The 12,035-nt window shown below is 33.1% G+C and overlaps 1 protein-coding gene across 6 annotated transcripts in view; it reads left to right on the top strand.

The window, feature by feature from the left end:
- The window catches only part of LOC128219874 (uncharacterized), a 30,628-nt gene extending 22,375 nt beyond the window's left edge, over window positions 1–8,253 (top strand). For 3 of the 6 annotated variants that reach the window (XM_052928009.1, XM_052928011.1, XM_052928010.1), the window contains exons 11-12: window positions 2,716–2,790; window positions 3,046–8,253. In XM_052928009.1, coding sequence (XP_052783969.1) covers window positions 2,716–2,790; window positions 3,046–3,206 — 236 coding nt within the window. In that variant the 3' untranslated portion in view covers window positions 3,207–8,253. The remainder of the gene's footprint in view (window positions 1–2,715; window positions 2,791–3,045) is intronic. The other 3 variants (XR_008258680.1, XR_008258682.1, XR_008258681.1) reach the window with 2 other exon arrangements.
- Window positions 8,254–12,035: the final 3,782 nt, after the last annotated feature.

Genomic DNA, 12,035 nt, shown 5'->3' on the forward strand with positions numbered 1-12,035 from the left:
TAAAGCTGTTGAGGAGAGTGTTAAAGAAAGATTAAAGGTAGGAAAGAAGGGGGAAGATAGAGAAAGATCGTGGATTAAATATATAACCATATATAGAACAGAAGCAGTAATTGAAAGTAATTGTAAATATTATTTCTAATTTAGAAGCCTCTTTTCATCTATCAAGTTATATAACAGATTTACGCAATATGAGTGTTATAACAAAACATCAGTTTTTTATGACCGCTTTTAAAATATGCGTATAACAGAACAGAACATAACAAATATTTCATTAAGATTTGAACCAGGTAAATCGTCTTCGTTACCACAACGAAATCATGGGTAATTCAACATATAAAATATGAAATAATAGAATATTAATATAAGTTATATGATCAATTAAGCTGAGGATGAAGAGGAACAACATTAAACTTCAACATTCAATTCAATGGATAATCCTTGAGTAATGTTAACAACACAATGATGTTCACCAATTCTCTGTATTCATGTCATAGGTATCTAACGTCAACAATACTCACATAATTCCTAGTTGAACGTTCTGAAAAGACAAATATCAACAATCATAAGCATATGAATAATCTACTTCATTAAATTAAGTTAAACTGTCTTAACATCGCAAACATTCTATACAGTATACAGTATTATATGATATAATTTAATCGTGTGCAGTGGCAGATTAAATAAAATGGCTAAAACATACATATATGACAAATGATCACAAAAACAATGCACTTCACACAAAACATCCCATCAACAATGATCTTACCATTGTAAGGAATTGAACGCTCTTAAACCCGAATGTCTCTCTCTCACGGTGTCTGTATTATTTATATGTTGATAATCAGCTGTAAACCGAGCCCACATGTGTTAGTTGTGGAAATAGACTAAAAAGAGCACATCAGAACTGTCATTTCTATTTCAATACAAAATGTACACCTGTCACGAAAAATAATTTAACGAAACTAAATAAATACAGCTGAATGAACTTATTGATCATTTAAAAACATTGCAAAACCATTACAAATACAAAAGACAACAAATGCAAACGAATACTGACCCTTGTGTATGAATTGTCACTTAAAACTCATAAAACAAGTAAAACATATGTAACTCGATGATTCATTTTTTGCACACAATGAAAACCAGTGATCACATGACTATTTCCCCGCAAAATCATTGGTCTGTAACAATCATAATCAAAGAGAGATTTTGTCTGTTAACCCGAGTAACTCTTCTAGCAAGAGTTATCTTTCTTAATAAAACTGCACCTTGCTATCATTGTTTTCTTGTTTTGAATTTACATAAGACTGATTTCACGTACATACCATTAGAATTTTACAAGTTTATTAGCAAAACCATAATTCCTTTTTTTTATATTTTTTGTTTACATTTGCTACGTAGTTTTTCATTCCATTAAACAGTCGGATAATGCATAGAAACATGTACTTCGTATACACCTGTATGCTTCTGATAACTATCAAGAATTTAAAAACAACAACTATTATTGTGTAATTCTAACAAATATATGGGAAAACTGTTGATATCTACCAAGCTCCCTCTCAGCACTAGTTGTTCGTGAATGCTTTTCTTACATTTAACAGACGTTTTAAAAAAATCAAATCAATTCTTTCATTTTCTTTCGCCTTGGTATTACCCCCAACTTTCGGAAGCATTGTTAAGAACATGAGCGACATAAAAAAGCTGACATAATAACATTGGTTTCAGATCCAAATCCGTACATGTATACGATAAAGTTTTCGGCATTTTTAACGCTTTATCAAGTAAATGTTTTTGGTTTAACGCAAAATTACAAGTATAGTTCTAAACAGCTCTTAAGTAAATAAAATCATTCACAACATTATTTGGCTGGCTATTATAGGTACAAATGTCCGTGGCCAATATCTCTCCCTTATGCGAATTAGCATACTTTTAGTTTTAGTGCGTTTTCTGATAAATTTAAGTAATGCACTTTTCGGACAGTCTATCGAGATGTTGCAGAACTTCGACAGGTGGTTTTCATAAAATGACCAAGTCGTCAACAAATAATAACTCTTTAACAACAATATCATCGATTGCCAAGCCCGAGTTTAAGCCATTTTGTCAATATACCTCTTTATATTCAACAAAGAGTGAACAGATCAATGTGAAATTGACGAAGGCCGACAAAACAATCGAAGTAATCATAAAATATAGAACACGAATTTACAAAAGAATTAATTCTTTGGTACATATCCCTTATTATTCGTATCTTTCCCGTCGAATTACGGGTGTGCACAATATCACCCGTAATGCATTTATATAGATTTAATAAAGACATTTCATCATATCGACAGTTCAACATAAGGTCGTTTATAATCATTTAAGTATTTCTGTAATTAACGGCAAGGGAAAACATCGCATCTTTGGTAGAGAAGCCCTTTCCGAAATCGGAAATGAGCGTTCGAAATAACGTTTTTTTTCCTCACAAAAAAACCTGTTACATACGTACGAATGTTGATTGTGTTCTTAACATCAACAAATGTGTATTATGTGACATATTTCTGTGAATACACGTTTTCTTCATCAACTGATTAACAATGTATTGGTATTGATGCTTATACAAATATTAAAGTAGGTATTGCCTTTTCAGATTTTCACCTTAATTATGATAACAGCATTAAACGTTCGTTTTTAGTATATTATTATATTATATAACATTATTGATTTTCATATAAGTCGTTTACAATGGGAGATGCACTGAAGAAGACATCGAAGTTGATGACTTGGAGAGCCCTATAAATGTTTTTGAAGGTACTTTAAATGGGATATATTTTTTGTAATTATTCATCATACATTATGGGCTTTTAAAATATTACAATTACAGACCAAAACTTACCAGTACTATTGTTTACAAGATAATTGTATAAAAGCATTGTACATATTTTGAAGAAGGTATTACCAAAAACTTTTGATGATACTATGACTACTTTCAAGGATAATTATAAATTGTAGTGAATTGATTTGATTATTTGTTTGAAATATATAACGTATTTCCTTGGATTCCAGGTCGCATCTCGTGTCTAGCATGCCAAAGGTCAGCGAGGAACACCGTGATACGACCATGTGGTCATCGGCTATTCTGTATGAACTGTGCTCAAAGGATAAGAACATGCTGGCAATGCGGAGTAGCGATCTTACAAATGATTAGAATTAACACCAACCAATAATTTTAATTATTTTGTTTATTAGTTTAGTATTCTCACCGATATCAAAAATAATCTTTACACAATTAGATTTTTTTTAAAGTTCATACAGTTAAAGCTTTTTGGCTTAACGGTTGATCTTTATCAAGTGGTCTCTTTTTTACATTTGTGATTTCAAAGAAATTAAGGCCCAAACCCTCAACATACGTTCTTATTTGACAAACGAGTTTTAAATACTATTTTATGATCGAATTGTATGTTTAGAGGTAGGGCAAATAAACAAGACTTATCGGCTACCAATTCCTTTATTGTTGACATGAGCAAATTGTATCAGATTATTCACAGAAAACGAAGATAAAAGAAATGGTTGCACAATTATATATATTCAAATAGTCATATAATACTACAGAACGATTAAATAAAAAGTGCTTTATTTAGAAATTTGATAAACTGCTCTCTAGTTACATAACTCAACCATCTTCACACCAAGCATATTTACTTCGAAATATAATACACGTATATCCTTTGTTATATCACATTCAATCAAGTAACTTTATTTGTAATTCGCGACTTTTCAGTGACTAAATGATGCAACATGATAACAGACAAATATCACAATGTAAATTAAGTACATTTGAAACAAAATCAACCTAACTGTTTCTTGTACAATAAGCCCTCTGGGTTTATAATACATCTTTAATAACATTTGTTTTGTAAACTGTTTGTTTTCAAATAAAGGTCAATAAGATGCCGTATTGAGCGTGATGGAAACGTCTTACTTCAAACGTCTTCCGAATTGAACTCTGTTGGCGCATTTGACGAGTAATGTCTGTATATTAATTTTCTTTATACTCAATCACTTAGCCTCTTTGGCGATGATGCTGTGAGTAAGAGCTTCACTCATACGACCTATCGCCAGCAACATGATAATGCCGCCAGTATTCCCGGAAAGTGCTATGCCACGTCCTCGTCCATAAGTCAAACGTCTGGGTGAAATGCCCCCGTATTTTCTTTTCAGCTAGGTGGTGTATGTATCTTAGCTGAATAAAACAGGTCATAGAAATAAAACATTGATATTTATATTAATTAAACTACACTCAATATTAATGCATGTTGATGAAAAAACAACAACGATAAACAAATGTTTATTTGCACAAACAATGCCATTTATATTATTTCACTTTCTACAGCACACTTGACTTTCCGCGGTATCATTAAAACACTGCGGATTCCGGCATTCTTGCGACTTAAACACATTGACGACGCAGTCAGCATCTATGCACATGCTCTTGTGGCTGTGGATTAGGGCAAAGGGTGACAACCTGTCGCTTTTTATTGTCGTTCGCAGGAAGTTTTTTTATTCGTTTCATTCCACTAAACGACCTTTCACAAGAGGCTGATGTAGGTAGCATGGTAACAAGAACCTCGAATATTGTAAATATGCACAGATACAGGTCCTTGTTGGTCTGCTTGAGGGTCTATTGTAGTCTTGACGGACTTACGGCTGCGATGCTTCATCTGACCTTCCATCCAGCAATTTCTGTTTTTAATGTGTCAAATGTTTGGTGGAGATCAGGGCATAAGCAGTATAAAATGATGGCAGTATGCCGTCCTGCAGAATGTCATATTTTGAAGGTAGCAAATGTTATATACTGTATCTTTCTTCATAGTATACGGCTTTCCATTTCTTGTACTAAATGATCAATGAAGACATTTTACAAGGTTATTCAGAAGTAGTCAGATGGTGTTTGCACGTCAGGATTTGCTCTGTTTTGTTGTCGGTCAGCTCTTCTTAGCATTGATGGTTGAATGTCGAAGCCTGAGCTTATATACGTTGCCCTCCATTCATTGCTCAATTTGACAATAACGTTTGTCTATTCAACAGCGTGAAGTAGATCGTTGTCTCCCTTCTGAAGTAGAATTGTCAGCTCCACGGTAGTACCCAAAATGTGTTGCGTCATTACAAGTGAGATTATGAATTCAAAGTGCAGTACAGCGACCAAATACTGGCCGGCCTTCACGGCCTATATCAAGCTACGCCCCTGTATGTCAAGACAGTAACGTAGCTTTTTTACAGTAGTTGTACTTCCTATTCCGGTTTCCTATTCTACAAAAAAGGAGTCAAAATATAGATGTCTTGAGGCCTGGAAGTAAGTTTTCAATTCCTGATTCTACATCATTTCTAAAGTTAAATGAATATATTTTTTTTTAACTTCCAAGTGTAATTACGGTTTTATTTATAATAACGAATAATTGTAAACCAGGTGTCGTGAGTTAAATTCTCACTGGCGGCCTTTTGGATGTACATATTACTATTGTTGTTTTACAGTTTTATTTACAGTTTTATTGTGTTTAATAAATAAAACTATGTAAACATATATATCTTCACTCTTCCAAACGACGACTGTCTATCTGACTTTGACTTCTTCCTATAATACATTATTAAAGAGAAACACGTATTATATATTAAAAATAATACTATATTAGTCAAATGTCTAGGGGCAGAGAATGTTACTGTCTTGGAGGTAGTTTCCTGAGATCCCGACCATATGGTCATTTTGACGGGCGTGGTCAACTTTTTTTTACCCATATAGTTACCAAACGCCAGAACTGATAACAGTACTGGATCACGCCGGTTGTGTTATGGATGATCCGGTCCTTTCCAACACGCGTCGAAGTTGCGTTCCCGAGATTTGGAACGGTTGTAGTCCGCCCTTTGTTTGCCAGGATTGAAGGCATCAGGTAATGGACCACATGGCCTTTCCTTAACCGGATCATAGTCTCTGTCGATCTGAAATAAGGTCGGCTGAAATGCTGCAGCAGTTTTATCAGCTAAAGGTTGTGGTACTAAGGTATCAGCAGATTCACCTTTCCTGTTTCAGTGGCTCGATGAGTACTGTTGGTCTTTCTTTTTTTGTTCTATCTTTTTAAATATATGGTTCTTTGTGAGTTAATCATTGCGTAATGGGACCAATACTTTTTCATCATTTTTGAAACCATAGTTGAATAGTCTAATGTACATTAAAGTTATATATCAATATACATATCATAAAATGAAACTTGAACTCGACTACATAGTATAATATTTTTTACACTGTGTTTTATTTTCTTCGCACACCCGACAGACATATACACTCAGAGAGAAGAAAAACACAACATAAATTCGCCCTCTTCTTATGCTTTAAACAACATTGGAACAAACCAATTGATGTCCAATTTCTTTGTATTTCGAAATAATCAATGATTTTCGCCGAATAACTTAAACCTTTTAAAACAAATATAGTTAATCGTAACTATTCTTTATATGATTTTCGAATAGAGAATTTGACAGAATTTATATAAAAACGAAAGAATAAAATGAAAACAAAATAGTGTGCTGAGCTTGATTCTTTTAAAAGACAATTAAGATTTGTCAATGATTAATTATCTTACTAAAATGTTTGTTTGTAAAACATTGGATTTTAGAAATTCGTCGGCAAAGTGTGACTCGTACTTTCAGAGAACAAAAATATGTTTATATTATAGAACAAATACGTGACAAATTGAATTCGTGTTTTGATTGTAATGTATGTGTTTTTGTTGTCTGAAGAAAAGTAGTTCACAAGCCATTGTTTGATTTTTTATCTACTTTTCTGGCATATCCCCGTTGAAAAACAATGACAATGTATTACATTTGCTATGTACTAAAACTCTTGAATAGTGTAAAATGATTTTACTATACCATAACGAGTTTGTTAGTTACAAAAAACCCTGTTATTTCATAGAATTTGTTTTCTTAACATTTGTTTTTTTAATATTTTATTTCGTGTTATTTGATTTTAAGTTGATATTTTGTTTGATGTTAAGCATGATACTGTTAGGAATTAAGCATGTTTCACTATGTAATATTGCATGCTGTATATTGTAACTGTAATATTTCTTTACTTTTGTACATACTATGTTTTTGAGTGTCAATTTATGTAAATCAAGACTTATATGTAGCCAGACTATACGGGTCATTGCTGGTCTTCTTAGAACGATACCCAATCTCCCTGACTAGACTATATACGGATACATACGCACTAGCATTTTCATATATCTAGTATAAAACAAATTAGAAGGTAATTTAACAGTTCTAGAGAGGTTGCGAAACACTACATGTACGTGTACGTAAACGTGAAGCTACACGCGCATGTAAAAGCTGCAGTTGAATGGTGGATGCCATAGGGCACATGAATAGTCCACACGTACACAAACATAGTGCCCAGAATGTAGTCCACATGTCTACATACCTGAATAACATAGTGCACAAAACGTAGTCCACACTTTCATATACATAGTGCACAAAATGTAGTCAACACGTACACATACCTGGATGACATGATGCACAGAAGGTAGTCCACATGTACACGTACCCGTTAAAGTAGGGTTTCGCAATCTTTCTTTTGTTGAAGTCATGACAGCAATCTCGCAGGTGACATAACTTGTATAAGCTAAAATCATTGATGTCAATGAATCCATATCGTCTGAAAAGTCGCCCTTATAACAAATGTTGACCGCTACTTTGTTTTGAAAAACGCAAGCAAAAGACGGATACCAAAGGTGATTTGACACATATTTTTCGCGTTTTTGTTCGTCAAATTTCTAACTTTTCACAATTCGTCGGCTGCATTTAGTTTGCGAACGATATTTCGTCTTAAGCGACTTTCATGGATAAGGACATTTGAACCACCGAGGAGACTTATAAAGGAGTAATTTCGTCCGGTATGTAGTTAATAGTTTACAAACAAATAATTATATTATAATAGAGCCTTATTAAAATGACCTGTGTCGATTAATCAATGACAGAACAATAATATTAAATGTAGTTATTATCAGTATGAATAATCACTAGTAAATTAATAATGTGTCTGTGTATGAACAAGTTTGAGTTAAGGCTGGGTCAAATAGTCTAATCGTGGCAGTGTTTTACACAAAATAGGCTAAGAAGGGTTTGTTCCTAGAGCACCAGTAGGGCCCTTAATAGCACTCATATCTTCAAGCAACTGCGGTTAATAATTTTAAGCTATTATAATAAAGATATAAAAACTGTTGATTTGTTTGGCATAGAAAACGTTTTTTATATACTTGGTTATTGTCAAATATTTTGTCTTGAATGATATTATCGACCTCTTAACACTGCTCTGCTAATTTCAAGCGTTGTTTATGAGTTGTGTGCTGTTATAAAACGTTTTTGACAGATAGTCCTGTTAAACACCCCTAGTTATTTTATATATATATATGTATTGGTTGTGGAGTTTTGTGTTGTTGTTCCATGTTTCTGGTTTGTGATTGTTGTTTTTTTTGTATTCTATGTCTTTAGCTTTGACCCAGTGCCAATAAACGGGGTTTATGTTTAAACTTACTGTAATTGTCCCTGTAGTTTTTCATATAATTATTGTTAAAAAAACCCCTCACATGTGTACGATTATGTTTGGCTGCAGTGTTGTTTCATTTTTGGTGTGGTTTTCGCATTTTATATATTTAATTTCGTCATATATAATATTATTATTATGATGCCAATTCTTAAAATTTCATTTTAGTCTTATATCTCTTTTTTAGAAAGTTAGTTGTTATTATAATAACTGGTACGGGATTTCAAAATATACAAGATGTTTTTTTAATAAGATGTTAAACAACGTCCTATTTGTACATATTATATATTTAATAATACCACGTGACTTCACAAAGGGCGGAGCTAGTGGGTCAACTTAGTGTGATCACCAAATGAGTAAGAGTTCAATTTGGCGATCCACAAAAAATGATGCGTGCTTTCTCGGCCTGCAGCCTTGCTGGGCTCGCCCCATTTTCTGTAGATTGCCAAAATGAACTCTAACTTATACGTAGACTAACACAATCAGCAATGCAGCCATATTCAAATAATTTATACAAATTTGAAACTACCTTGACTCCGGTACATTGCCTCATTAAGAAATCTGCGAAATACTGCCTCCATACAATTACTAGATTATTTTTAGCCGGTCTTATATAACGCTCTGGAAACACTGTGCACAACTTAATGAATGATATAAATGCTATGTTCGACGTAAGTACATATGTATTCAACTTTTTCATGTTTTTATATTATTATTTTCCCTTACTTGACTCCGAATGAATAACCTATACTTTTTATTTTGTACATTCTTGTATGATTTATTTTATTTAGTTTTGCTTTACTGTTTTGTCAAACATTCACTATGTTTTGCTGTGCTTAATATATTGATTGATGTGCTAATAGTATTGAACGAAATTACACAAACATATTGTAATGAACGCTTAGTAAATTCCAGAATATATATCAGTATCTCTTAACATATTAACAAGTTCATCGAATTCATGTATATTTATTCACCTATCATGCACTTTTATTAGTATTTCCTTAATTCCTAATGCGAAAGAACTGCAAGGTTTTATATAAGAATTGTTTATCTGAATAAATATTTAATCGGTGTGTTATCTAATAGTCTAGTTTTTGTCTTTTATTAATTAAAATGTCTTGCCATGGCTGTCAAGAGTCCGGATGAATACTTCGTTTTGAATTTGTTTTAACTTACAGATTTCTTGAAGAGCAAAGATCATTATGAACTATATAACTCCGTCTTTTGATTTATAAGAACTTTCAGAGATCAAAAGGAAACACGACCAATGATCATTAATTATAATTCAACCTATGATAATCTGAGATGTCTCGTTTATTAATTTTACCCATGGTTCTTAATACAAAACAATCTTTTGCTGAGCTATCTTGAATACTTTGTTTTATTCATTTTTGTGAAAGTAAATAAACGTATTTAGTATTCGCCGTTCTTACAAAGGGTGATGGGTTCGACACGTTTTCTAGGCATACCTATGAGTCCGGACACGCCTTTATGTTGAAAGTCTGGTTTATCAACGTTAGAGTTTAAGAATGTACAATACAATAGCATGCTTTCAAACCAAAATTAATATCAAAGAAGCATATCTTAGTGAACTAATGCTATAAAATATGCGTACCATTCCACCTATACTGCTGGCTCTGGCGTCCAGATTGTTATCAAATTACAACAATCAGGCGATATAATCTTATTTTTATTTTCGTTTCACGGACAAGACAACCCGATGTCTTGCTTTCTTAAAAAATAAAAAATAAAATTCTTTTTGAAAAAGTATTTACCCTTGTGTGATTGACAACGCTACAAACAAGAATGATAGCGATATTTATCATATAGTCATTTGAACAGATACATATACCGACCCTTTTTTAAATTTACTGGCATTTACGTCGTAACCACTCTTAGTTGATTTCGAATTGGAAAAATAACCAAAAACTGCGAAATATACAGTGTCGTAAGCGATTTGATTCATCAGTATGTACGATTTAATGCGTGTACAAGACGATATTAATTTTATTTAAGTTTTTGACAATTTTCTTTTTTTCTTGCAATGGTATCGTCTGATGTTTGTTTCCTTTTAAAAAGGATTCCTAAGGAAAAGATATCAATTGCCTGCATTAGATGATATTGTACCAGAACTGAACAGTGCAAAATCTTTACTTAACTTGATGACAAAGAAATTGGCACGAACGGGTGATGTCTTTTCTTATTGTCTCGACGTGAGCGGAGTCAAACGATTCTGTTGAATGGTACAATTCCTGCCATTTTTGTCAGAAATGCTTAAACCATTGTAAACAGGACCCGTGAGAATATTTCTTGAAATTGGACAGATGAGTGCACGGACGGATTTAAAAAGGTAAAAAAAATCCTGACACAAACTGAAGTCTAGTCTTACGATGCCCTTAGAAAGAGCACTTCTAGTTGACAGTAGCAAGGATTGACAAGGTGTTGTTCTATAACAAGATATATATTAGACCGCTTGAATATGAGCACAAACTGAAAAGAAGCGTTATTTGATCTCTACGGTCTTTCACGCTTTGCGTATGGGCGTATAGTGACAGTGGTAAATGATATTTGACCTCTTCCTAACATTCTTAAGAAAGTCTGTAAGTCAGGCTCAAAACATGTTCAAGACATACTAAGGGAACTATTTAGGTATAACATGAATTTCCATATGCGAATGTAACTGTGAAAGGATTTTGTTATAGAAGGCTCTCTTAGTCATGCATACACATCATCTGATGTGACCAGAACAAGAGAAAATTAAATCAATATGCATAAGAAGATATCTATAAAGAAATAAGAGATGAAACCGCAAATGATAAGACCTTTGAGATATCGATTGACTGTATAATCGATGGATGGCCAAATGAATGGGGAATGACATGAACTGTGATATAAGGCCATATCTTTAGATTAAAGACACTTTGAGTCATTATGATGGAATTATATTAGAGGGTGAAACAGTATCGCTACCCAATCTTTGACACAGTAAATGAGGAATCATTTACATAGACGTTGATTGGATAGCAACGACAAGTTCACATGTGATTGAGAAATCAAAGAAGCAATTCTCAAGATTCGGTGTTCCGAATAGAATTGTTTGTGATGGCGGATCCCGCTTAACATCAAAATACTACAAGGAGTTTATGAAAACTTGGAAAATACATTGTCACTTGAAATCATCTCAGTACTCTCAATCCAATGGAACAATGCAGCTGGTGTTTGTTCAAAATCATGGCAACATGATGTTTAAGTGTGCAAAATCTAAGACCGATGAATATGAAACACTTCTGAACAAATTAATACTTCAATACACAGGTTAGACCCCAGCTTAGATTATGTTTAGTAGATAGGCAAGAGATAATATCAACAGTATCAGTGGACTTAAAATTAAATGGCACATCTCGTATCTCGTTTGTGAAACAAAGCTCCGAAAGGAGTTAAAAACCAGACCCAATAT

The sequence above is a fragment of the Mya arenaria genome, chromosome 15 (genome assembly GCF_026914265.1).
Source record: "Mya arenaria isolate MELC-2E11 chromosome 15, ASM2691426v1".
NCBI classification, from domain to species: Eukaryota; Metazoa; Mollusca; class Bivalvia; order Myida; family Myidae; genus Mya; species Mya arenaria.